Source organism: Erinaceus europaeus, chromosome 12 (genome assembly GCF_950295315.1).
Source record: "Erinaceus europaeus chromosome 12, mEriEur2.1, whole genome shotgun sequence".
Taxonomy (NCBI): Eukaryota; Metazoa; Chordata; class Mammalia; order Eulipotyphla; family Erinaceidae; genus Erinaceus; species Erinaceus europaeus.
Window position 1 is genome coordinate 47,384,826 of NC_080173.1, and position 27,736 is coordinate 47,412,561.

Here is a 27,736-nt window from a genome sequence, read left to right on the forward strand (position 1 = left end):
CCCCAATTGTGATCTTCCCCCGGGAAGGGAGATTCCTAAGGTTGATCTCAGCTGCGCTGGCTCCTCCCCGCAGTTTCAGTTTCCTTTTACGATCTGATCTCTGCAGAGCTAGGCTCTCCCGGAAGCCTGACCAGGATTTGTCAGCAACCCTCTGCAGGGTTGGGCTGAGGGAAACAGAAGGGCCAGGGGTCCGCGTCCTCTGTCATTTCCAGAATGGCACTTAGACCCTACCAGTGGGAGGTGATCATGCCTGCCCTAGAGGGCAAGAATATCATCATTTGGCTGCCCACAGGCACCGGGAAGACCCGAGCTGCTGCCTATGTGACTAAGCGGCATCTAGAGACTGTGGATGGAGCCAAGGTAGTTGTACTGGTCAACAGGGTAAGTGACCTGCCCTCCTCTCAGCCAATCCGGGCTCCTTAGTTGTTGTCACCTCAGCACACCCCTCCTTTTGTCCCTTCAGTCTGTCTTCCCTCCCCAGCTCGCCCTGTACCCTCCTCCCAGGTGCACCTGGTCACCCAACATTATGAGGAATTCAACCGCATGCTGGGTGGACGCTGGGCCATTGCCACCCTGAGTGGAGACATGGGGCCAAGAGCTGAGTTTGGACACCTGACACGCAAAAATGACTTGCTCATCTGCACTGCTGAGCTGCTGCAGACAGCCCTGAGCAGCCCCGAGGAGGGAGAGCACGTAGAGCTCAGTGGTGAGGCCCCAGGGCAGGGGGGAGGGGTGTGCACGGGAAACCCCTTGCCTGCTACTCCTGGGACCCCTCCTCTATTAGCTGTGAAGTTGCTGAGAGAGTGTGTTGGGAGGGTGCCCCTCTGCCAGAGCGTACGCTCTCAGAGAATGAGACCTGCCTATGGCACAGGCTTTTGGGCAGGTTTCTTTTTTCTTTTTTTTTTAATTTTTTTCTTTAAATTTTTTTATTATCTTTATTGGATAGAGACAGCCAGAAGTCGAGAGGGTAGGGGAGAGAGAAAGAGAGACACCTGCAGCCCTGCTTCACCACTTGCAAAGCTTTCCCTCTGCAGGTGGGGACCAGGGGCTTGAACCCAGGTCCTTGAGCACTGTAACATGTGCGCTCAACCAGATGTGCCACCACCCGGTCCCTTTGGGCAGGTTTCTTTCCCAGCTGAATTTCATTTTCACTTTTCTACCAGGTTAGTCGTCTCATCAGCCTTTCTCTGAGGTCTGGCTGCAAGTTAAAGAGGGAGGAAGGAATTCAGATGAGCACACGAAGCAAAGCTTAGAGGAGGGAGGGCTTTCCAGGCTGGTCACTGCTCTCCCTCTGTGTCCCCAGCCTTCTCTCTTATTGTGGTGGATGAGTGTCATCACACCCACAAAGACACTGTCTACAACATCATCCTGAACCGGTACCTAGAGCAGAAGCTCCAGAGGAAACAGCCGCTGCCTCAGGTGCTGGGCCTTACTGCCTCCCCAGGCACTGGCGGGGCCTCCAAGCTGGACAAGGCCATTGAGCACATCCTGCAGGTCAGCTTAGCCCCTGTCACCCCCACCCTACCCTGACAACCTGCACTATACAAGTTTCCCTAGGCAGGGTCTGGGCTCCTTCCTCCCTTAAACTCCAGCCTTTGATGGTACCTTAGAATAAAGGGATTCCCGGGAGTCGAGGGGTAGCTCAGCAGGTTAAGCACCCACGGCGCAAAGCGCAAGGACCGGCATAAGGATCCCGGTTTGACCCCCTGGCTCCCCACCTGCAAGGGAGTCGCTTCACAAGCAGTGAAGCAGGTCTGCAGGTGTCTTTCTCTCCCCTACTCTGCCTTCCCCATCTCTCTCCATTTCTCTGTCCTATCCAACAATGACGACATTAACAACAATAGTAACTATAACAATAAAAAAAAAAGAGGAAAAGAATAAAGGGATTCCCGGCTTCCAACTTTGTCTTCTTACAAAAGTCCACGTGACCCATCACCTCTCCCCCAGCATCCTACTGGCTTTGTTTTTGTTCATTTATTTTTGGATAGAAACAAATTGAAAGGGAAGGGAGAGTTAGGGAGAGACAGCTGCTGCGGCACTGCTTCATCACTCAGGAAGCTTCCCTCCTGCTGGTGGGGACTGGGGCTTTGTACCCAGATCCTTGTATACACAGTAACGTGTACTCTATAGAGTGTGTCACCACCTGGTCCCTTGGCTTCCTGGTTTATTTTTATTTTTAAAATCTTATTAGTGACTTAGCTTCCTGGTTTCTTTATATTTTATTTATATGTTGCATAAAGACAGAAACTGATAGGGAAGGGGGAGATAAGAGAGCAGAGAGAAACAGACCCCTACAGCATCGCTTCACCGTTTGTGAAGCTTCACCCCACTTGCAGGTGAGGACTCAGTGCTTAAACCCAGGTCCTTGTACATTGTAATAAGTGTTCTACCACCAGCCCAACTTCCTGTTCTCCTTTTCATTTTTAGGTTTTTTTTTTTTTTGGTTTGTTTTAGCACATGGAGCTACTGTTCACCCCAGGACCTTTGCACAGATATTGCTTTTGCCCTGAATGCCCCCCCATCCAGGAAATGATTTAAATAGCACCCCTTCAAAGTCTTCCCTGATCATCCCCACTGCAGTCTTCCTCCACTCACTAGAATTCTGCCGTTCCTTTCTGGCCACCTGGCTTCCTAACTCCTGTATAAGTTGCTCTGCATCTGCTGTGTCCAGAGCAGCATCAGACCCAGAGAAGTATTTGCCTGCTGGCCTTGCCTCAGACTCCTTTTTTCAGCTGGGACCCACACTGCCCCCATTGCCCCTCCACCCCCAAGCTTTGCCTATCAATCCCATAGGGTCACCGCCACTCCAGTGAACCTCTCTCTGTTGCCCCAGCTCTGTGCCAACCTAGATACGTGGCGCATCATGTCACCCCAAAACAGCCGTCCCCAGCTGCTGGAGCACAGCCACCAACCCTGCAAACAGTACAGTCTCTGCCAAAGGCGCCGCCAGGTGCGTGGGGCAGGGTGGGTGGGGTCCCTGGGAGGGGAGAGCTCTGGTGTGAAGCAGGAGTCCCTCGGGTTGCACGCTGACTCCATCCTCACTAGCTCTGTGACTTCAGGCGACTTGGTATGTCTCTGAGCCTCTCAGCCTACCAGGTTTGACTCAGGTGTGAGCCGTGAAGCAGCCAAGAGGCTTCACCTGGAAGGAGATCAGCCAATCTAGTTGACAGTTCTGGCACGTGTCTGGGAAAACCCTCATTCTTCCTCTCACTTTTCTCATCCAGGACCCATTTGGGGACATGCTGAAGAACCTCATGGACCAAATCCACGACCACCTGGAGAAGCCTGAAATGAACCGGGACTTCGGAACGCAGATGTACGAGCAGCAGGTGGTGGAGCTGACTAGGGAAGGTGAGAAGCTACCCCTACCCGGCAGGGGGTGAGGGGGGTGGGGCGGGGTGGGAGGAGCTCTGGGGGGCGGGGGCTCTGACTCTTAGGGCCCATCCTTAGCCGCCCAGGCCGGCCTTCAGCAGCTGCGGGTGTATGCCTTGCACCTGCGGCGCTACAACGATGCATTGCTTGTCCACGACACTGTCCGTTCCCTGGATGCGCTGGCCACCCTGCGGGATTTCTATGACCGCGAGCGTGTCACGAAGACCCAGGTCCTGCATGCTGAGCGCTGGCTGCTGGAGCTCTTCGATGGTGAGATGCAGTGGGTTGGCCATGACCAGAGAGCAGCCACGGTGCAGGTGCCAGAAGGATACTAGAAAGGGGACCCATTTTTTCAACCGAGAGAGTCAAGACTTGGGGCCAGGCGGTGATGCACTGGGTTAAGCGCACCATTACCATGCGTGAGGGTCTGGGTTCCAGCCTGTTTCCCACCTTCAAGGGGAAAGCTTCACAAGTGGTGATGCAGGGCTGCATGTCTCTTTCTCCCTCTCCCTCTCCCTCTCCCTCTCCCTCTCCCTCTCCCTCTCCCTCTCCCTCTCCCTCTCCCTCTCCCTCTCCCTCTCCCTCCCCTCTCCTCCCCACTCTCTCCCTTCCCTCCCCACTCTCTTCCCTTCCCTCAGTCAGTCTATCCTATCAAATTAAAAAAAAAAAAAAGGCCACCAGGAGCAGTGGATTCTTCATGCAGGTCCCAGAGATAACCCTGGTGGCAATAAAAATAAATAAACAAAATGTCAAGACTCATGCAGCCCAGGAGCTTTGTGCAGTGGGTAGAGCCTTGAACTTGCAAGTGTGAGGTCCTGAGTTTGATCCCCAGCACTACATGTACCAGAGTGATGATCTGGTTTTCTCTCTCCTTTCTCTCAATAGTAACAAATGAACTTTTTTTTTAAGTCAAGACTGGATATAGCCAGATGTCTAATATATGTAGTTTACAATTGGTGTAAAAACTAACTCATGTTGGGGAGTCGGGCTGTAGCGCAGCGGGTTAAGCGCAGGTGGCGCAAAGCACAAGGACCGGCATAAGGATCCCGGTTCGAACCCCGGCTCCCCACCTGCAGGGGCGTCGCTTCACAGGTGGTGAAGCAGGTCTGCAGGTGTCTATCTTTCTCTCCTCCTCTCTGTCTTCCCCTCCTCTCTCCATTTCTCTCTGTCCTATCCAACAACGACAACAATAATAACTACAACAATAAAACAACAAGGGCAACAAAAGGGAATAAATAAATAAATAAAATAAATATTTAAAAAATAAAAAAAAACAAGAAAACTTAAAAAAAACTAACCCATGTTATTTAGAGATTTTCTTTTATTATTATTTGTGATTAGTATTATAAGATTATAGTATATAGTTCCACATCTCACCCTCCCACCTCCCAAAAATGACCACCATAGTTCTCACAAGTCTTAGAAACAGTTTGCTTTGACAAAGTTATTTTTAGGGGCCAGATGATGGCACCTCACTAAATACACGTTACAGTGTGCAAGGACCCTGATTCCCCCTGGTCTCCACCTGGAGGGGGAAAGCTTTGCAGGGGTGAAGCAGGGCTTCAGCTGTCTTTCCTTCTCTCTCCCTATCTCCCCATACCCTCTCAATTTCTGGCTGTCTCTATCCAGTAAATATTTTTTTAAAAGCATTGCACTTTGATTTAAAAACAAAAATCAAATATTTTTAAACCATTTGAGTTAAAAAAAAAACTGTCCCTGGGTGTGTGGTTTATTTATTTATTTATTGCCTTCAGGGTTATCACAGGGGCTCAGTGCATGCACTACAAATCCACTGCTCCTGTGGCCATGTTTTAAATTTATTTTGGATAGGACAGAGAGAAATTGAGAAGGGAGGGAAAGATAGGGAGAGAGAATGATAGATACCTGCAGACCTGCTTCACCACTTGTGAAGTGACCCCCCACACATAGGTGGGGAGCCGGGGGCGCGAACTGGGATCTTTGCTTGGGTCCTTGCACTTCATACTCTGTGCACTTAATCTGGTGCACCATTGCCTGGCCCCCTATATCTTTAAAGGTGGGAAAATGTGGTCAGAGGCTGGAATTTAAGGCTTGAGGCTTCAGCATATGTTAGATGAGGGAAGGGTTCTAAGAGTTTTTCTGAAGATACTCAAAGTTGAATCAGTCCTGGGTAACACAGTCAGCATGGAAAAGTCAAGGATCAGGATGGGTTGAAGAGAGAGGTGTGCAGTGATCGGGTTGAGTGCAGTAAGTCCTGCTATGAAATGAGGCCGGCTGCTGTGAGGCCAGGCCTGCAGAGACTGTCCTTAACTGTGCTCTTTGTGCTGCCTTGACAGAATCAGTCAGGATGGTATCGTCAGGTCCCCGCTGTATTCCTGCAATTTTATTCCTGAGTGCTTCCCCTACTCCAGCCCTATCCTCCCCCAGATCAGAGTCCTATGCTTCTGTGTTGGATTTTTCTGGCAGATCACAAGAACACGCTGAACCGCCTGGCCACTTGTGGTCCTGAGAACCCCAAACTGGTGACGCTGGAACAGATACTGAAGGAACAGTTCGGGAGCCCTGGCAGCCACCGGGGCATCATCTTTACCCGCACCCGCCAAAGCGCTTTCTCCCTCCTGCTCTGGCTTCAGCAGCAGCCAGGCTTGCAGACAATGCACATACAGGCACAGATGCTGATCGGGGCTGGGAGCAGCAGCCTGAACACCCATATGACCCAGGTGTGGGCTTTGGGGAGGAGAGGGACACAGAGGCGGGCACTCTGAAAGTCTGTCAGGAAAGATATGAGTGATACGTTTACATAGGAGAGACAGTGTTAAATGGTCAACTAGGAAGATGAGCAAGAAGCCAGGGGGGATACTTGGTAATAAAGGTGGAAAGAGCCAAGCTTGTAAGTAAAGGACTGAATCAGAAGAGGCTGGAAAGAACTGAGAGAGAGAAAGAGAGAGAGAGAGAGAGAGAGAGAAAGAGAGCTCACCCAGCAGAGCACACACTTTACCATGAATGAGAACCCAGGTTCAAGCCCCTAGCCATCACATCGGAATATTACACAAAGTGGAAGCTTCATGAGTGGTGGAGTGGTGCTGTGGTATCTCTCCTTTTCTCTCTCTCTCTCTCTCTCTCTCTGTCTCTCGTCTGTTTGGAGTAAAAAGTCTACCAAGAGTTATGGAATCTTACAGGTGTGAAGCTCCAGTGAAGCCCTGGTGATGGGGGAGGGGGAGATTAGACTGGCAGCAGGGTGAGCTGGAACCCGCCTCATGTACCATCTATAATTCTTTGATCCCTTTTCTTCCCCCTTCCTCAGAAGGGGCAGCATGAAGTGATCCAGAAATTCCGGGATGGCACCTTGAACCTCTTGGTGGCCACCAGTGTGGCAGAAGAGGGGCTGGACATCCCTCAGTGCAATGTGGTGGTGTGCTATGGGCTACTGACCAATGAGATCTCCATGGTCCAGGTACTCGGACCAGGACCCTCCCCAGCGGCCCTGGCAGGTACCTTGAAGGACCCTGGCCCCACTCAGGCGCCGCCCCACCCCTCCTTTCCAGATGCGGGGCCGGGCCCGGGCTGCCCAGAGCCTGTACTCCTTTGTGGCAAATGAGGGAAGCCGGGAGCTGCAACGTGAGCATACCAGCGAGGCACGGGAGATGCTGATGGAACGTGCAGTGGCTGCCATACAGAAGATGGACCCGGCAGAGTACCAGGCCAAGGTCTGTGTGCAGCCTACATGCCCTCTGAAACCTCTGTCTGAAAGGTCTCTGGCTACACTCACAGAAACACCCCTGTTCCTCCTCCTCTTGGAGGCTGCTGGGCCTCCCTGGAAAGGTCTGAGCAAAGGGAAGTATGTAGGTCGGGGGTTGTACTGCCAGGGCCAACAAGGGCCGGCTTCCAACAGCCTTTTCTAAGGCTATTAGTTTATCCTCATCACCAAAATACACTGTGTATCTGCAAGAGCTGCCTTAGCAGTTTTTCTGGAATCAATTAGAGGAAAAAAGAAGACACGTGTAAAAAAAAATAATAATAATAATCCCAAAACTAGGACTTAAATCCTTCCCTCACCCCCTCACCTTGCCCAGAATGGTCCCTTCTCACTTCCGTGGTGTCAACATATCATTCAGGCTGCCCTATGTTAGAGTCAGAGAAGCAGCTCTACATGAAATCTTTGAAACAGGTGACAGAAATTCTGTGAGAAAGCTTGTACTATTTGCACACACACACACCCACCCCCGCCACCACCACTCCCCCCTCGTTTTCCTCCACAGAGCTGCTACTAGAAGCTCCAGGAAGAGTTGAGGAAGTCCCCTCTGGATACTAATGATCTGAGATGTTAGGGAGTCCTTTGTTCCCCCCTGGGAGCAATACTGGGATGGGGTCTCTGGGCCCTAGCCATACCCTGCCCCCTTCCAGATCCGGGATCTGCAGCAGGCAACGCTGCTGAAACGGGCGGCCCAGGCAGCCCAGCGTGAGCACCAGTGCCAGCAGTTCCAGCCAGAGCAGGTGCAGCTCCTCTGTATCAACTGCACCATTGCTGTGGGCCACGGGAGTGACCTGAGGAAGGTGGAGGGCACCCATCATGTCAACGTGAACCCCAACTTCTCGTGAGATCTGTGGGGTAGGGGGCAGGGGGGCAGGGGAAGACAGATGGGGCAACTGACGATACATTTCTCCTTGAGGGTTGGAGAGTTCAGTGGGGTTTTGTCACCACCTCATTTTACAGGTGGGGAAGTAGAGGCTCAGAACAGCTAAGTGAATTGCTCAAAGTCACACAGACACTGTGTGGTGGAACAAGAGCTGGAATTCAAGACACCAAGTGCTGAGGGGCCACCAGCTGGCCCCCTGGTCCCAGATACTCTGAAGTCAAAAGATTGGTTGGCTGTCCCTAAGCCATCTTGTTCTCCTCTGCCCCCTAAAGGGTAGTCTCCCTCCATCTTCTATTTATTTATTTATTTAAATTTTATTATTATTATTATTATTTTGCCTCCAGGGATATTGCTGGAGCTCAGTGCCTGCACCACAAATCCACTGCTCCTGGAGGCTATTTTTTTCCCCTTATGTTGCTGTTGTTGTGGTTATTATTGTCATTGGATAGGACAGAGAGAAATAGAGGAGGGGAAGATGGGGTGGGGGTGGGGGGGAAGGACAGACACCTGCAGACCTGCTTCACTGCTTGTGAGTGATACCCCCCTGCAGGTGGGGAGCCGGGGGCTCGAACCAGGATCTTTATGCCGGTCCTTGTGCTTTGTGCCATGTGTGCTTAACCCACTGTGCTACCGCCTGACCCCACCATCTTCTGTCAGTTCATTCACTCACTTATTCATGGTGCACATGGTGTGTTGTGCTACAGGGCCTAGGATCTTTATGCTGGCCCACTCGCTTGAGGAGGCAGTATTTCAATTCAATCTTGGTGCAGGCTTAGGCGGCAGTGTGGACACATGAATGCAGTAGGGACAAATAACATAGCAAGTAACAAAACAATTCTAGGAGACTTGGGCAGAAGGGATCGTGAGAGAAGACAGACTAGACTGTGGAGGGCCTGGAAGGTGAGGCCTGGAAATTTAACTTTCTACTACAAGGCAGTGAAGAGTCGGGGTGGATTCTGAGCAAGGGAACATTCAGGTCGGATTTCCATTTTTAGCAGTCACTCTGTTAGTTTGCAGAATGACGTGGGGTTGGGAGTAAGGATGGAGAAAGGGAGGTAGATCTGTTGGGGGGCTATTGAATTTACCCGGGTGAGTAGTGCTAGGGCCTGAATTTGGACTGAAGGGAGTAGAGTGGGGGCAGCACTGACCAATCGCAGTTGAGTTTCTTGGTCTTGGGTGTGCCCGCCCAAGGCCCAGGAAAATGCTGGGAAAACAAGAGGGTATGAAATCTGGGCGTGGGGTGACACCTGAGGGCTGTGGTCATTTCCTTTTCTCTTCAGGATTTACTACAACATCTCCCAGCAGCCAGTGACCATCCACAGAGACTTCAAGGACTGGAAACCTGGGGGTGTCATTAGCTGTAGGAATTGTGGGGAGGTAAGTTCTGGCACCAGAACCTCAGCTCCAGTCTCTAGAGATCATCATTGTGAGAGGAGGCCCAGACTCTGGCATCAGGGCATCTGTCCCCACTGGGACAGTAGAGGTGGGAGCCCCAACTTTGAAGAAGGTGATCTGACCCCTACTCTTCAATGTAGTGGTGGGGAGGCCCCTCATATTTCTTCCTGACTGTCACAGACCCCACCTTGAAGAGAAAAACCCAGCCTGAGGGTGGAGACCTAGATGTTTCTTTTTTTCTTCTTAATTTATTTTTAAATTCATTTATTTATTTTCTTTTTTGTTGCCCTTGGTTTTTTGAATTGTTGTTGTAGTTATTGTTATTGATGTCATCATTGTTAGACAGGACCGAGAGAGATGGGGAAGACAGGGAGAGAGAAAGATAGACACCTGCAGACCTGCTTCACCAGTTGTGAAGCGACCCCCCCACACACACACAGGTGGGGAGCCAGGGGCTCGAACCATGATCCTTACACTGGTCCTTGCGCTTTGCGCCACATGCGTTTAACCCAGATGTTTCTTTCCACCCCCAGCTCTGGGGTCTGCAGATGATCTACAAGTCGGTGAAGCTGCCAATACTCAAGATCCGGAGCCTGCTGCTGGAGACACCACGAGGCCGGCTCCAAGTCAAGAAGTGGTCCCGTGTGCCCTTCCTTGTGCCTGACTTTAATTACCTGCAGCACTGTGCCCAGAACCTGCCCGACTACTCCTGGGACTGACCACTTGACCCCTGCACTACCTGGCTCAGGCTGCAGGGGGCAGGAGACTCCACAGGAGCCTCCATCTTCTGGCAAAGCTTGCATCCAGCTGCTGCTCCTTCCCTTGCCCCACTTCCTCTCCCCCCCACCACACCCCTCTGCCCCCCTCATCCCTCCAATCTACCTCCCCAGTCACTAGATCCTTCAGAGGGCAGGCCAGCTGCAAGGGTGAGGGGACTGCCAGGTGGGAAAAAAAACTGTGCTGTACTTATACTGCACTATACTGGGAATCCCCACTAGTTTCCTTGGCCCTTGACATATCTTTCTTCACGAAGTCATTTCTTTTTTTTAAGGCCCCATATAAATTACAAACAAAAAATGTAAAACTGGTGTAGAAAATGTGTGGTGTCATAAAAATATGTATTGAGGAGTGATTGACATAAATGTCCGTATTTTTAGTAGGCAATAAGTTTAATATTTATTGCCAGAATATTGCTCAGCTCTTGTTTATGATAGTGTGGGGGGGATTGAACCTGGGAACTCAAAGCCTCAGGCATGAAAGTCATTTGCATTACCATTATGCTGTCTCCCCAGCCCAATATGTTAAGTTTTTTTTTTTTTTTTAATATTTATTCCCTTTTCTTTCCCTTGTTGCTTCATTGTTGTTATTGATGTTGTTAGGACAGAGAGAAATGGAGAGAGGAGTGAAAGACAGAGGGGGAGAGAAAGATAGACACCTGCAGACCTGCTTCACTGCCTGTGAAGCGACTCCTCTATAGGTGGGGAGCCCGGGGCTTGAACCGGGATCCTTCCTCCGGTCCTTGAGCTTTGCATCACCTGCGCTTAATCCGCTGCGCTACTGCCAGACTCTCGTTAAGTTTTTAACAAACACCTTTCCACAATCAGATAATGGACATTTTGTGTTTGTTTATTTTGGATAGAGATAAATTGAGAGGGGAGGGGGAGATAAATAGAGAAAGAGACACCTGCAGTAGTACTGTTTCACTGCTCATAGAGCTCTCCCACTGCAGATGGGCACCAGGGGCTTGAACCGGGGTCCTTGCACACTGTAATGTGTGTGCTCAACCAGGTGCACCGCCACGCAGACCCTCAGATACTGAACATTACCCTCAGAGGTTTTCTTGGTGGGGCCAGAGAGATAGCTCATAGAGGAGCTCAGAGAGAGAGCTACCTTGCGATGCTCTCCGCCTAGGTTTGAGTTATAGTGTGAAGGGGCTCTGGTCCAAGGGGAAGCTCCAGCAGTGTGGAGTCTCTGTCTCACTCTTTGTCTGCGTGTCTTTAGCAAAAAGCAAGCCCCGAAATTGAAACATATGAGAGAACAGGACTCCATCAAAAAAGTTTCTGTAGCAGCTGGGAGGTGGCATAAGTAAACTGCCAGGCTTGTGAGCATGAGGTCCCGTGTCTGACCCTGGCCTCACCTGTGCCAAAGTGATACTCTGGTTCTCTCCCCCCCTCTCTCTATATATACTTATATGTGTACTTTTTTCAAAGTGCACAATACTTTATTAGTATTTTGTTAAGATTCTTTTTTATTACTGGATAGAGATAGAAGAAAAATTGAGACAGGAGAGGGAGAGAGGAAAAGAGATACCTGTAACCCTGCTTCACCACTTGTGAAGCTTACCTCCTGTAGGGGGTACCAGGGACTTGAACCTGGGTCCTTGTGTACTGTAATGTGTGCACTTAACCAGGTGCACTATTGCCTGGCCCCCCAATTTATTTTTTTCATTCTATTTGATAGAGAAATTGAGAGGGGAGGGAGAGAGACAGCGACACCTGCAGCCCTGCCTCACTGCTTGTGAAGCATCCCTCCTGCAAGTAGGGGACCAGGGAACCCAGGTCCTCACACATTGTAATGTGTGCTCAACCAGATGGGCCACCACCTGGCCCTTGTTAACGTTCTTGATATTTCTCTGAAGGTGTTGAAATTTTCTGGTAGGAACGACTATACTTGAAGTTAAAGATATGGGAGACTTAGATTAAATTGAAACTTTTAGCTTAAAATTGCTTGTCTAAAAAAAAAAAATGGGGTCGGGCAATAATGGTGGCGCAGCTTCTATGAAGCCAACATCACCCTGATACCAAAAGCAGACAGGGACACAGCCAAAAAAGAAAACTACAGACCAATATCTCTGATGAACATAGATGCGAAAATATTGAACAAAATTCTAGCCAACCGGATACAGCAGTATATCAAAAAGATTGTTCATCATGACCAAGTGGGGTTTATCCCAGGCATGCAAGGTTGGTTTAATATATGTAAATCAATCAATGTGATCCACCACATCAACAAAAGCAAGACCAAAAACCACATGGTCATATCAATAGATGCAGAGAAAGCCTTTGACAAAATACAACATGCCTTTATGATCAAAACACTACAAAAAATGGAAATAGATGGAAAATTCCTGAAGATAGTGGAGTCTATATATAGCAAATCTACAGCCAACATCATACTCAATGGTGAAAAACTGGAAGCATTTCCCCTCAGATCAGGTACTAGACAGGGCTGCCCACTATCACCATTACTATTCAACATAGTGTTGGAAGTTCTTGCCATAGCAATCAGGCAGGAGCAAGGAATTCAAGGGATACAGATTGGAAGAGAAGAAGTCAAACTCTCCTTATTTGCAGATGACATGATAGTATACATGGAAAAACCTAAGGAATCCAGCAAGAAGCTTTTGGAAATCATCAGACAATACAGTACTGTGTCAGGCTATAAAATTAACATTCAAAAGTCAGTGGCATTCCTCTATGCAAACACTAAGTTAGAAGAAATTGAAATCCAGAAATCAGTTCCTTTTTCTATAGCAACAAAAACAATAAAATATCTAGGAGTAAACCTAGCCAAAGAAAGGGAAAGACTTGTATACTGAAAATTATGAGTCACTACTCAAAGAAATTGAAAAAGACACAAAGAAGTGGAAAGATATTCCATGTTCATGGGTTGGAAGAATTAACATCAAAATGAATACATTACCCAGAGCCATCTACAAATTTAATGCTATCCCCATCAAGATCCCAAGCACATTTTTTACGAGAATAGAAAAAATGCTACAAATGTTTATCTGGAACCAGAAAAGACCTAGAATCGCCAAAACAATCTTGAGAAAAAAGAACAGAACCGGAGGCATCACACTCCCAGATCTCAAACTGTATTATAGGGCCATTGTCATCAAAACTGCTTGGTACTGGAACATGAACAGACACACTGACCAGTGGAATAGAATTGAGAGCCCAGAAATGAGGCCCCACACCTATGGACATCTAATCTTTGACAAAGGGGCCCAGACTATTACATGGGGAAAGCAGAGTCTCTTCAACAAATGGTGTTGGAAACAATGGGTTGAAACATGCAGAAGAATGAAACTGAATCACTGTATTTCACCAAATACAAAAGTAAATTCCAAGTGGATCAAGGACTTGGATGTTAGACCAGAAACGATCAGATACTTAGAGGAAAATATTGGCAGAACTTTTTTCCGCATAAATTTTAAAGACATTTTCAATGAAACGAATCCAATTACAAGGAAGACTAAGGCAAGTATAAACCTATGGGACTACATCAAATTAAAAAGCTTCTTCATAGCAAAAGAAACCACTACCCAAACCAAGAGACCCCTCACAGAATGGGAGAAGATCTTTACATGCCATATATCAGATAAGAGTTTAATAACCAACATATATAAAGAGCTTGCCAGACTCAACAACAAGACAACAAATAACCCCATCCAAAAATGGGGGGAGGACTTGGACAGAATATTCACCACAGAAGAGATCCAAAAGGCCGAGAAACACATGAAAAAATGCTCCAAATCTCTGATTGTCAGAGAAATGCAAATCAAGACAACAATGAGATATCACTTCACTCCTGTGAGAATGTCACACATCAGAAAAGGTAACAGCAGCAAATGCTGGAGAGGGTGTGGGGTCAAAGGAACCCTCCTGCACTGCTGGTGGGAATGTCAATTGGTCCAACCTCTGTGGAGAACAGTCTGGAGAACTCTCAGAAGGCTAGAAAATGGACCTACCCTATGACCCTGCAATTCCCCTCCTGGGGATATATCCTAAGGAACCCAACACATCCATTCAAAAAGATCTGTGTACACATATGTTCTTGGCAGCACAATTTGTAATAGCCAAAACCTGGAAGCAACCCAGGTGTCCAACAACAGATGAATGGCTGAGCAAGTTGTGGTATATATACACAATGGAATACTACTCAGCTGTGAAAAATGGTGACTTCACCGTTTTCAGCCGATCTTGGATGGACCTTGAAAAAATCATGTTGAGTGAAATAAGTCAGAAACAGAAGGATGAATATGGGATGATCTCATTCTCAAGTCGAAGTTGAAAAACAAGATTAGAAAAGAAAACACAAGTCGAACCTGAAATGGAATTGGAGTATTGCACCAAAGTAAAAGACTCTGGCGTGGGTGGGTGGGGAGAATACAGGTCCATGAAAGATGATAAATGACATAGTGGGGGTTGTATTGTTAAATGGGAATCTGGGGAATGTTATGCATGTACAAACTATTGTATTTACTGTTGAATGTAAAACATTAATTCCCCAATAAAGAAATAAATTATTAAAAAAAAAGTAATAGAGAAAAGAGAAAGCAGTGAGATCAAAGTGCAAGATGAAGAAAAAGAAGAAGGAGGGAGAGGGAGAGAAGGAGAAGTTTGACTAAAGTCAGCAAGTAAGCTAAGTGTAACTATAGGCAGATATATTAGGTTGTTCAAAAAGTCATGAAGCACTTTTGCATAGAAAAACATGAAAAAAATACAACATGACTTTTCCAATAGCTCAATATATAGAAAGGGATGGTTTTTCTTTTCTGCTCAACTTTATTTTGAAAAATTTCAAACCTACAGAAAAGTACAATGTATACCTTTTTGCCTTTATCTTCATTGATCATTTACTAACACTTTTCCACATTTCACTCACTCACACACAAACACTCACTCACTCACTCACTCACTCACACATTCATTTGGGATAAATTATGGGATATAAGTTGCAAAGACTCTCAAATACTACAGCATGCTTCTCCTGAGAACAAGTTCATTCTTCTGTACAGAATCAGTAACATCATCTGAACAGCAGATCATATTTACATTTCCCTAACAGTTCAGAAATGTCCTTTAGAGTCACTTTCTTTTTTAATTTTTTTTATATTTATTTATTCCCTTTTGTTGTCCTTATTGTTTTATTGTTGTATTGATGTTATTATTGATGTCATTGTTGTTGGATAGGACAGAAGTGCCACAAGCACTTAACCCACTACGCTACCGCCCAACTCCCCAGAGTCACTTTCTTTTTCCTGGTCCAGATTCCAACTTAAATTCACGCATTCCATTTGGCTGACACATCTATGTAATCTCCTTTAATCTGAAACAGTTCCCCTAGGGTGTGTGTGTGTGTGTGTGTGTGTGTGTGTCTTTTATGACGCTGACATATTAGTTTGGGCCAGTTGTCATGTATCATGTCCCATATCCTGGATTTGTCTGTTTCCTTATGACTGAATTCAGGTTAAATATTTTTGGCAAGAATATCATAATAAAATTAACTTCTCAAGAAAATAAATAAATAAATAATGGTGGCGCAGTGGGTTAAGCACATGTGGGACAAAGCGCAGGGACCAGCATAAGGATCCCAGTTCGAGCCCCCGGCTCCCCACCTGCAGGGGAGTCACTTCACAGGCGGTGAAGCAGGTGTGCATGTGTCTTTCTCTCCCCCTCTCTGTCTTCCCCTCCTCTCTTCATTTTTCTCTGTCCTATCCAACAACGAACAACATCAGCAATGGCAATAATAATGACCACAACGAGGCTACAACAACAAGGGCAACAAAAGGGGAAAAAATGGCCTCCAGGAGCGGTGGATTCATGGTGCAGGCACCGAGCCCAGCAATAACTCTGGAGGAAAAAAAAAAGATAATGGGAGTCAGGTGGTAGTGCAGCAGATTAAGCAGGTGGTGCAAGCACAAGGACCAGCGTAACGATCCCGGTTCGAGCCCCCGGCTCCCCACCTGCAGGGGAATCGCTTCACAGGTGGTGAAACAGGTCTGCAGGTGTCTATCTTTCTCTCCCCCTCTGTCTTCCCCTCCTCTCTCCATTTCTCTCTGTCCTATCCAACAACGATGACATCAACAACAATAACTACAACAATAAAAAACAAGGGCAAAAAAACCCGAGAATATTTTTAAAATCTAAAAAAAAAAAGATACATGAAGCAGCAGACAGTTTGCTAGCATAATACATCTGCTTTGTGGTGCTCATTACCCAGGTTTGACTCCAGCCCCTACAGCCATGGAGGCAGCTTCTGAGCTCTGGTATTTTCATAGAACTCTTTTTTTTTTTAAATGATTTATTCCCTTTATTTGTTGTCCTTGTTTTTTTTATTGTTGTAGTTATTGATGTTGTCGTTGTTGGATAGGACAGAGAGAAATCGAGAGAGGAAGGGAAGACAGAGAGGGAGAGAAAGACACCTGTAGAACTGCTTCACTGCTTGTGAAGCGATTCCCCTGGGGGGGGGGGGGGGGCTCCAACCGGGATCCTTATGCTGGTCCTTGCACTTCACGCCACATGCGCTTAACCCACTGCGCTACTGCCTGACTCCCTTTTTTTTAAGTGTTCTCATTTTGTATTGCAGCCCCTCTCCCCTTCCCCATCCATTTAGTCTGCTTTGTGATATAAATCTAGTATTAAGATTGGAATGGGGAATCAGCGGTAGCGCAGCGGGTTAAGCGCTGGTGGCGCATAGCCCAAGGACCAGCGTAAGGATCCCAATTCAAGCCCCCAACTCCCCACCTACAGGGGAGTCGCTTCACAGGCAGTGAACTAGGTCTGCAGGTGTCTTTCTCTCCCCTTCTCTGTCTTCCCTTCTTCTCTCTATTTCTCTCTGTCCTATCTTAACAACAATGACATCAATAACAATAATGAAACAACAAGGGCAACAAAAGAGAAAATGAATAAATATTTAAAAAAAAAAGATTGGAGTGGAGGACTGCATGATAGTTCAACCAGTAGAGTGCATGCTTACCAGTCACAGGGACCCAGATGTGAGCCCTCAGTACCCACATGGTAGCACCATGCACAGCATCCAGGGAAACTTCACAAATGATAACACTACACTGTGGTGTCTCTCTTCTATCTCCCCCTATATCAGAAATTAAAAGGAGAGAAAAAAATGTTCACTACGAGTAATGTAATCCTGTAGGCCCAAGGCCTACAGAAAGAAAATAAATAAATAAACTTATGAAGATTTTTTTATTAGTGATTTACAAAATTATAAAATAGCAGGGGTATAATTCTGCACTGTTGCCACCACCAAGTTCTGTGTCCCCATTCTCTTCACTGGAAATTGGAGTATTTTTCCCAAGGTCACAGGTATGGATTATTATTTCTATAACCATACTTATATATATTTGCTTATTTTTCTATGTATGGCCTTTCTTTTCCTTTCTAAGTCACACATATACCTGTTACCACTTCCAAATATCTTTCCTTTTTCCCTCTTGTGAAGATTTTTTTTGGACACCCCAGTTCATGGCTATTATATAGCCTTATTTGGACAGAGTGTTGTCTCAGTTTGAGAATGTGAGGTCCTCCTGCCTTCCCCAACTCCAAACTACTCCTTCTCCATCTTTCCCTAACCCTCAGGTCATCTCCTCTGTGCAGGTAGAGAGACTGAGATCCTGGCAGAGGTAGATAACATAATGGTTATGCAAAGAGACTTTCATGCCCGAGGCTCCAAAGTTCCAAGTTCAATGCCCCACACCACCATAAATCACAGCTGAGCAGTGTTCTGGTGAAAACAAACAAAAAAAGGATGGAGAGAAGAGACACAGATCCAAAGTTTGAGGGGTAAAGTACCCATAAACATATGGAGGTGGGGCAAGTCATAAAGGCCTAAATTTTCTGCTCTCATTTAACAAGACAAGATCTAGGTTGATTCTTCAGGGAAAGGGCTATTTCTGTAGTAAGAGGCCCAGCAGGCAAGAGTCACCTTCAAGAAAAAGGGAGGGGAGCGGGGCAGAGCCAGAGAGTAAGATGCAGGTCTTCAGCAGGCTCAGTGCCCTTTCTTGGGGGGGGGGGGGGGAATTGGCCGCCAGAGTCTCACCTCAGAGCCAAAGGGAAGAAGTAGTGTTCTCTCCCTTCTCCCAGCTTCCCAGGTCACCTCCTTCCAGGTTGAGAGCTCAAATTCCAGACTTTTGGACTTCCATCCTCCCAGAAAATGTATCCCTCTTCCCCCTAATTTCCAGTATCCCTTAGTCTTGGGTCCAAGGGTCACCATTCTTCCTGCTGTCCCACCTCCTTCCATGCCCTCTTTGCCCAGCCCTTCCCCACTTTGCCTTCAGCTGTTTTCCCTGCCAACAACGTGCTTGTTACAGGTCAATAAAATTAGTGACTGGGGGGCAGAGGGAGGCAGGCAGGGGTGCTAAGCTCAATGGCCTTGAATGTGGCTGGACTCACGAAGTCCGGACGCCTGTCATTCCTGGACTAAACAGTGACAGCTGAGGGACCTGAGCTGGCACTGGGGGCGGAGGTGGGGGTGTGCGCGTACTGGGCTGCAGAGTGAGCCTGACTAAGGATGATCAGGGCACCTAAACCCCCATACAACTGAGCCCTGGGATGCCCCATCTTGCAGACACTTTACCAGGCTAGGAGAGTTTTCCATTTAAAGGAGGAGGGTGGGAGGATGTTCTACGACTTTCTTCATCAACAGAGGGGCCTTCATGGGTATCTGGGCAAGGTTGCCTGAAGAAGGGGTCGGGATTTGCTGAGATCCTCAATTCCCCATCTCTGAAAAGCCAGAGCTTCAGATCCCCGCGAATGGTCCAGAACCTTCCTCCATACTCCCCACCTGAATCAGCCGGCCCAGTCCTGTTGGGAGGGAAGAAGGGAGGGGCTGCGCTCGCCGCCCCCCAGGCCCCGCCCGCGGGCCCGCCCCTTCCCCGCCGGCCGCAGCCTCCGCGCTCCAGAGAGCGAGTAGAGAGCAGGTGGCCGCGAGCTGCAGCGTCTCTGCCCCGCAGGTAAGTGAGCGACGCGAGTTGGTCCACACTAAGAACCCCGAGGGCAGCGCAAGAGAACAAGACAGCTCCTTCCACCTGTCCAGTCCTCTCGTGTCTAAAGTGGGGACCTTCCCCCTACACCCAAGGATTAGGAAGGACCTCCCAGCCAGCTGGGCACGCAGACACTGGGCATCTAGCGGGAACCACTAAACTCTGGGGAAATTTACAGGGTCCGGGCTGGCTTTTCCTGCTTGCGGCTCTGAGGGATGGAGAAGGGACACAGTAGCGCATGATGTTTTCTATAGGTGAGCAGGTTGGAGCTGGTGACCACAGGCTCCCTCACTGACTCTGCTGCATCCTGCCCCAGCCTTAGAGAGTGATGGGGGTGACCCAAAGGGCTTCTATTCTGTTGGCAGATGAGATCAAGAGGCACAGCATAGCTAAACTGCTGAGGACCCAGGGCACCTTCATCATCTAATTACACTTGGGGGCAATTGTATGTGGACGAGGAGGTCACCCAGATGGCCTGGGGACCGAATGGATTTTTTCTGTGTCCGTGCCCCAGAGCCAGGTGGCAGAAGCGACCCCCAAATGGGCTTTTTGTATAAGGGGTTGTATTTGCTCACTCTGTGTTGGAATTTGAGCTGTGGGCAAAGGGGGGGGGGCTATCCTCTAGGACCTTTAGGAAGGCTTCCTGGAAGAAGAGGTCCTGGACTTACGGCTCAGATATGATGCTTAGAGTCCAGGCCACAAAGAAAAGAACTTTTTTTTTTCTTTCAGTTTTTTTAAATTTCTTTATTGGGGTATTAATGTAGAAGGGAACTTCTCAGTTCTGGGTTGGTGTACAGCAGAATATCTCAGATTGTATTGATAGAAGGCTGTAGCCATCTCCATCCAGCTGGGACTCCACAGACCTTCCAGAGATGCTCACAACCCCACAAGGAGGCCAGGATACAAGCTCGGGTGGGAGGGCTTCTCTGTTCCTTTGTCACACAAACCCTCACTGTGCTCCTTGTCGCTGCCCTTCATCCTTTTTGGTTTTTTGCCTGCTTTTGCATTTGGGAGCAATGTGCTGTGGTGGAAAGAGTGGGTACTCTGGGGTCAGACAAGTCCTATTGCCTTTACCTATGATCCTGACCAAGTTGCTTAACCGCTTGAGTTCACTTTCTCACCTATAAAATGGGGATAATCGTGGAACTCGCCACATGGAGAGTGCTTAGCACTGTGCCTGGTAAGGGCTCAAAAGTTTAAGTGTAACAGTGTAAGTGTCCTCTCACAAGTAGGACAGCAAAGCCGATCTGCAGGAGGTAAGTAGGAGAGGTAGAAGCTTGTTAAAAAGCCTGGCCAGAGGGACTGATCCCTGTGACCACCCTCACCCAGCCCCTGTCCCTGACTGTGCTGGACCTGCCAAGGCTGCCCAAAACTCCCTGCTTTCTCCTCTTTTACTCACTGTGTACTGGAGTCTTTGGTGGTGGTAGTGGCAGGGGAGGGGGGCTTGTAGTGAGAATCCTAGCAGCACAGAGACCAAAGGCAGCAGGAGGGAGGAACACTCTGGGAACTATGCCTCAGGGGAACAGATTCTGACCACTGTCATTACCCCCACACACACACACCCTACCCCCATCTTCAGAGCCCCTACAAGTTAGTATCAAGTTGGACTAAACTTTTCCAGGAAGAGAAATAACACAAGTCCTGTTTGTGGGGTTGGGGTGGAATGGATTGGGTAGATAGCATAATGGTTATGCAAAAGACTTTCATGCCTGATGTTCTAAAGTCCCAGCTTCAGTCCCTAGTACCACCATAAGCCAGAGCTGAGCAGTGCTCTGGAAAAAACAAATCCTATTTGGGGATGGTCCAAGCTGTCCTCCAGTGGACAGACAGTTCAACCTGGCCTAGGCTGCTTGGCAAGGCTGAGTCTACTGAGCACCCTTGAGCCTGGGCAAGGGATGGGTGCTCGAGAGCTAGCTGGGTGCTCTTTTTTAAATTTTTTTTTAGCTCATCTTTTTTTTTTTAATATTTATTCATTCCCTTCTGTTGCCCTTGTTTTTTTATTGTTGTTAATGTCGTTGTTGTTGAATAGGACAAAGAGAAATGGAGAGAGGAAGGGAACACAGAGAGGGGGAGAGAAAGATACACACCTGCAGACCTGCTTCACCGCCTGTGAAGCAACTCCCCTGCAGGTGGGGAGCCGGGGGCTCGAACCGGGATCCTTCCCCCGGTCCTTGTGCTTTGCGTCACATGGGCTTAACCTGCTGCACTACTGCCCAACTCCCTAGCTGGGTGCTCTTAAGGGCTGCAAGTAGGCTTTCCTTGGACCATCTCTCTGCACAGGCTGAGCTGAGCGTCCCCTTCCCCACCATATTGCCCACCACACCTGAGGTCCAGGAGGTGCCTGCTTAGGTGGTTGCCAGCTTGCTGTCATTCTTCCAGGCCTGATATCTTCAGGACTAGGCAGGGTATTAGTGTGGACCCCTGGGTCTTAGGGCCACTTGAAGGCAGCTGAAGGGCAGTTTGTCAGGTGTGAAATGGGAGTAGGGCATGGGGCTGGGTGTCTGCATCAGGAATGTGAGACCTTGAAGTGGTGAGCGGGTTGGACAAAAATGGAAGCCAGGAGTCGTGGACTAGTTGAGCCAGCACTGAGCCCCAGCGATAACCCTGGTGGTAATTAAAAAAAAAGTCGAGAATTCAGAGAATCTAAATTAGGACCTTCTTCCAGGCCATTATGAATGTTTGTTTTTATTTTAACCAGGACTTTCTCTGTTTGTGCCACTCTATTTTCAATATCAGACAGAGAGGAAGGAAGAGCAGAGAAAGTAGGAGCAATGTCACAGCACCACTCCATGAAGCTTCTTCCCTGCTTGCTGCTCCCGTGTAGTGCCAGGGTCCTTGCCCTTCATAAGCTGTGCGCTCTACCCAGTGAGCCATCTCTTCTTGGCCCTCGGAGGTGTATTTTTGTCATGGTTGACTGTTACTTTGATATTTTGCTTTGATATTTTGCTAGTTTGCTTTAACTTAAATGTTTTTTTTTTTTTTTCTTATTTTGCCTCTAGGGTTATTGCTGAGGCTCAGTGCCTGCACTATAAATCCACCGCTCCTGGAGGCCATTTTTTCCATTTTTGTTGGATAGGACAGAGAGAAATGGGGAGGGGCGGGGGAGACAGAGGGGGGTGGAGAAAGACAGACACTTGCAGACCTGCTTCACCGCTTGTGAAGTGACCCTCTTGTAGGTGGGGAGCTGGGGGCTTGAATCAGGATCCTTGCTCAGGTCATTGCACTTTGTATTATGTGCACCTGACCCAGTGAGCCACCACATGACCACCTGACTTTTAAATCTTTAGACATGTATATTCAGGGTCCCCCATTGTCCTCTTGCTCCAGGGTCTGCAGATGTTAGAGGTGACATGGATGGTGTTTTGCCAAAGACACAACCCAGGTTGGAGCTTGTCCCCCACTCCACTGGGTGAATCTTCAGTGCTGTGGTCTCTCTGTCCCTGTGTCTCTCTTTCTGAAAAAGTCAACCTGGAACAGTGAAGTGCTGGCAACGATAAAAGAATATTGGGGTAGGGTAATCAAAACTCTCGTTTGATTGATGCCTTCTTGTTCCCCCACCCCAACAATACAGCCCTCCTCCTCCATAAAACTGAGCTTAGGCTAAGGTAAAATGAAGATTGTCAGCTGTCACCTACAAGCCATCCCCCTCTTGGGCCTACTGACCTCATTCTCCACCTGAAAACTGGAACAAATTTTAAAATGTCCCATGATGCTTCAGAAGAGAGGGCTGGGCTGGGGGTGGGGTGGGTGCTATCTATACTGAGTGTGAGCAAGGGGGAAGCACAGTGAGCCATAGCAGTGGGAGAGAGGGCAGTTAGCTTAGGGGTCACCAGAACTAGCCTCTCCACTCAGGGGAGCTGCGCCCACAGCCAGGAGGGGCCCTGCATATGTAACATGGATTCTCCCATGAATACAGATCTCGGCCTTTGGATGGGGAAGAGTTCGGGGCCAGCTGGCCAGGCAGTGAGAGTTGTCCCTCGCAGGAATGAATGATTCAGTGGTGTCAACTGTCTGTGAGTGCCCTGTGGCACCTGTACATGTCATCTGTTCAGTGGAGACATGCGGCCTTTTGTAGCTATCCCTGACTTGTTGGTGATTCTGGCTGGGCTGTTGGAGGACCAAGCCTGCCACTTTGGCCACTTTTACAGAGTGAGGAGGAAGGGAGTGCTTGTTGGAATTGGACACACACACACACACACACACACACACACACACACACACACACACACACACTCTCAGATGCCCTCAACACCACACTTTTTCCCATACCCAGGCATCCATATACCCTCCACTAACAATGTTGATGTAGACAGTTGTTCCACCCTCCCACACACAACTTCAAGTGCAATCGCAGGTGGGGATCTCCATCCTACCCACCCACAAAGACCCATCCTGGCACATGTGCTCTGCCATCACAGTTCTCACTTCCCTATCAGCGACTTTTCTTTCACCTCAAGTGACCGGCCAGCTCTAGCAGCCAGGGGCTGGCTTACTTGGGCATGGCCAGGGGCCAGATGCTTGCGGTGGTTCAGTGTTGGGGACAAGAGGCTACAGCAACACAGTCCCCTGGGATCCCTTAGAGCCCCACCCAGCTTAGCATCTGCTCCCCAACTTCTCCAGGTCTGAACCTGTCTCACTCTGTCCCTACTGTAGTTCTATGTCCCTTTCTGCCCCTCACCCTGTGGGCAAGTCTGTCCCCTGTGCTCCTTATGTCCACTTGGTTCTTAGGCAGGCCGTTTCCTGCCTTCTTTTCTCTTTCCCATTCTCCCTGTCTTTTAGTCTCTTTTTCTGTGTATCATGTTCTCTTTTCCTTTTTCTCTATATGTGTATCTGTCTCAGTCTCTCTCTTTCTGTGTGAGTTTATACTTCCTGCCTCTGTCTCATAGAAACATACATTTCTTTATTCTCTTTCTGTATTAACAAGAGCACTGCTCAGCTCTGGCTTATGATGGTGCTGGGGATTGAACCTGGTATCTCAGAGCCTCGGGCATGAAAATCTGTTCTGTAAATCACTGTGCTATCCACCAGCCATTTCCTATTTTCTTTTACCTTGTCCCTTGACTTTGTGTCTCTTTGTGTGGCAGCTCTCAAGCTGGTTTTTTAATTTTTATTTATTTATTTATTTATTTAGGAGAAAGAGAACCAAAGCATCATTCTGACACATGCTTGATCTCAGCATCTTGTGCTTGAGAGTCCAACACTTTATTCACTGTGCCACCTCCTAACACTCCAGACCTCTCTGCCATGAACTCTGAACTCCCCCCCCCCATATTCCTCCTGTATTCTTCACCTCACAGTACCAAGTGAGCCAAGGCTAATCTTGGTCTTTGCCCAATTCACCCAACCTCACCCACCCAAAACACACACACACACACACACACACACACACACACACACACACACACACACACCTTCCCCCATGTTTCTTCTGGAGAAGAAGCTGGAGATTGAACTCAAGATCTTGTGCTTGAGAGTTTAATGCTTGCTTAATGCTTTATTCACTAATGCCACCTCCCAACTGTTCTATTTGGCTTTCTTGAATCTTTCTAGACCTTTCTCTCTCTCCATCTCTGCTTCTAGTCTGCTTTACTCTCAGGAAGTGTCTGAAGGGAACAGGACAATCAGGGTTTCTGAGTGTGTAAAGAAGGTGGCAGAACTCCCTTGGCCTGCTGTCACCTCTGGGCCCCTTACATTACCAGGCAAGGACATGGAGGGCACCAGCAGGATCTGTGGAGGACAGATGTTGGTCAATATCCTCCATGTTGAGAGCCTGAGAATTTGGGGGCCTTTCAGCCCAGACTCTGAAATATTTTCCTTCAGTGATAAAGCCCTGGGTGATGGACCTGGGAACAGGGCTAAGGCTCCAGAGTAACCAGGGGAAAAAAATCCCTTGTCTGACTGGTTGAGTTGATTGACTGGGAGCCAAGGCAAGGGTGTGGGGCCTTGGCATTTCCCTCAGAAGAGGCATTGACCAGAGTGAGACTGAATCGACACTTTTCTTTTTCCTCGAAGCAGCCAAATTTAGTGTGCCCACCCCAGGCCCCAACTTCCTGCTCTAAACCACGGGCTGTGCTCCCCACCCTGTTCCAAACATTTCTGCCAACTGCCTTCCACCCCCTGGGTTTGTTCAAACGGCCTCCCTGCCTATGTTCCCCACCTAGGGGCCTCTCCTCACACCCCATGGCTTCCTTCTCGCACAGGAGCTGCTGTGTTGGCTGCTTGTTTATTTGAGTAAGGTTTCCTTGGGTGGGGTGAGGAATGACTCCACAGATACTTGCCTCCACTTCAGATGCCCAGGCTCAAGGCCAGGCCACAGGCCACTTCTGTCACACCCTCCTGGGTCCCCAGTACCTCTCCTACACCCTAGTCTCCAAGCTCCTCTATCCTCCTGACCTGAGGTCTGTCTATTCCTATATCTGGTGTCAGCCACCCCCCCTCACCCACATATACACCATGAACAGGATAGGGAACATTCAGTCCCATGCCTGTACACCCTAGCTGTACACCCTAGCCCTCACCTGGGGGAGGTAAAATGTCCAGAGACAGTGTTGGGAACAGAAATGTTTGGTTCCTCTGGACCAAAAAAGATGACAGAATGTGGGAGAAGGCTTCCTCTACCTATCCACTCCCCTTGAATGAGGCACCAACCAGTGATAGGGTGAGACTTCAACAGAAAATTAGTTCCATTTGTTTGTTTGTTTGTCTTTTGCCTCCAGGGTTATTGCTGGGGCTTGGTACCTACACTATGAATCCACTGTTCCTGGAGGCTATTTTTTTCCTTTTGTTGCCCTTGTTTATCGTTGCTATTATTATTGTTATTGTTATTGCTATCATTGTTGTTGGGTAGGATAGAGAGAAGTAGAGAGAGGAGGGGAAGGCAGAGACGGGGAGAGAAGATAGACACCTGCAGACCTGCTTCACTGCTTGTGAATCGACTCCCCTGCAGGTGGGGAGCCAGGGGCTTGAACCTGGATCCTTAATGCTGGTCCTTGTTCTTTGGGCCACCTATGCTACTGCCCACCACCACACCCCTCCTTCCTTCTTTTCTTTCTTTCTTCCTTCCTTTCTTTCCCTCTCTCTCTCTCTCTCTCTCTCTCTCTCGCCCCCTCCCCTCCCCCTCCTTTTTTTCCACCAGTATATTGGTGGGGCTTGGTGCCTGAATGGCTCTATCATTCCTGGCAGCCGTTTTCCCCCTCTACTTTTCTTTCCTTTTAATTATCTCTCTTGATAGACAGGTAGACAGAGAAGGAGAGAGAGAGAGAGGAGAGACACCTACAGTACTGCTCCAGCATTCATAAAGCTTCTGATTTTCTCTATTTCTCCTCTTTTTTGGCTCTAGCATCTTATGCATATGTCATATGCCATTTACTTCTTCCAGACCAACTTTTTAAAATTCTTTTTACTTTAGCTAAAGAGGGAGAAAGAGAAGGGAAGCAGAGGGGGAAGAAACACCTTAGTACTACTCCACCATCTACAGAGCTTCCCCTGGAATCACAGTGTTCCCATGTGGTGCCAGGGCTTGAACCCAGGTTATGCATGAGAAGACAGCAGCTATTCGATCCCCCTGCCCAGAATAGTAATTTCCTTATGGGTGTGGGTGCCCCCCGGGGATCCATTCCAGAAAAGCCTCCCTGGTAGCCCAGAGGTCCTTCCCTCCCTTGAAGATATAGGGCACCCTGTTAAGCACAGAACTTTCTTGTGTGTGTGAACACCAGAGAGCTAATGAAATCCTCACTGAAATCCCAGAACTTCTCATTCCCCACAGTCAGATGACAGCTGGTCCTTGGGAAGAAAGAGCCTCAGCCACAGCTATTACTAATTTTTTTTTCCTTTCCCTGCAACTCTCTTTCCCCATTTTCCAAGGCCTGCAATGGAACTTTCAGTTCCTTATGTCTTGACGGGGAAGGAAACGCTGTGTTGGGGCAGGTAGTATTCTTGTGACCTTGTCCTGAGATCTGTTGGCCTAGTTAGCAGCTTCCTGAAGGGAGAGGGATATAAGAAGCCTTTGAGGTGGTTTTGACCATCTGGGTGCTAACTGGAATGTGACCTGCTCTAGGTTGGGGCTGGGGATGGCTGTTCCAGCTATGCCGAGGCTGCAGGATGAGGCATGGGGTGGCAGGACCAGAGAAGGGAATCAGAAAGCTTCTCCAAATAGCTAGGCCAGCAACCAAAATGTGGGAGCCTGGCTGGGCCTGGAGGGAGTCACCCAGTTGGGGGGCAGCTTCCCAGTTAGCAGTGGATCTAGATCTTGGAAAACGGGGTGAGGGGGAGCAATAGAGCAGGGCTGTTGTCCTGCCCTTGGTCCTCTCCTGCTGAGATGGTCTTCTCTGGACCTTGGTGTCATGAGTAGGGGATAGTGGCTGAGGTACAAGCATGTCTCCCAGTCCATTTTCATGCTCCCTTACCCCAGTGACACAGATGTAGTCATTTATTCATTCATTCATTCATTCATTCATTCATTCATTCAACTGGTATTTGTTGGTCCAGGGAAATAGCATAGTGGTTATACAAAAGGGCTCTTATGCCTGAGGCTCTGAGGTCCCAAGTTCGATCCCTAGGAACACTA

General features: G+C 48.4%; 1 protein-coding gene across 2 annotated transcripts; it reads left to right on the forward strand.

Annotated features, from left to right (window-relative positions):
- Positions 1 to 107: 107 nt before the first annotated feature.
- DHX58 (DExH-box helicase 58) lies at positions 108 to 10,471 on the forward strand. Of its 2 annotated transcripts, XM_016193404.2 has the most exons (12): positions 109 to 381; positions 505 to 706; positions 1,304 to 1,494; positions 2,834 to 2,950; positions 3,225 to 3,351; positions 3,451 to 3,642; positions 5,818 to 6,071; positions 6,656 to 6,805; positions 6,897 to 7,058; positions 7,756 to 7,946; positions 9,269 to 9,365; positions 9,917 to 10,471. In XM_016193404.2, exons 1-12 carry the CDS (start codon positions 214 to 216, stop codon positions 10,100 to 10,102), a joined length of 2,037 nt encoding a protein of 678 aa, XP_016048890.1. In that variant the 5' UTR covers positions 109 to 213; the 3' UTR covers positions 10,103 to 10,471. The 2 variants fall into 2 exon arrangements, with proteins under 2 accessions (XP_060059477.1, XP_016048890.1); XM_060203494.1 differs by lacking the exon at positions 2,834 to 2,950 and having other exon boundaries at positions 108 to 381.
- The last annotated feature ends 17,265 nt before the right edge of the window (positions 10,472 to 27,736 follow it).

Coding starts and splice junctions, on each gene's coding strand:
- DHX58 (XM_016193404.2), top strand. CDS start 214: ATGGCACTTAGACCCTACCAGTGGGAGGTGATCATGCCTGCCCTAGAG. Junction 3,643..5,817: donor GCTGCTGGAGCTCTTCGATG/GTGAGATGCAGT, acceptor TTTTTCTGGCAG/ATCACAAGAACACGCTGAAC. Junction 7,059..7,755: donor CGGCAGAGTACCAGGCCAAG/GTCTGTGTGCAG, acceptor GCCCCCTTCCAG/ATCCGGGATCTGCAGCAGGC.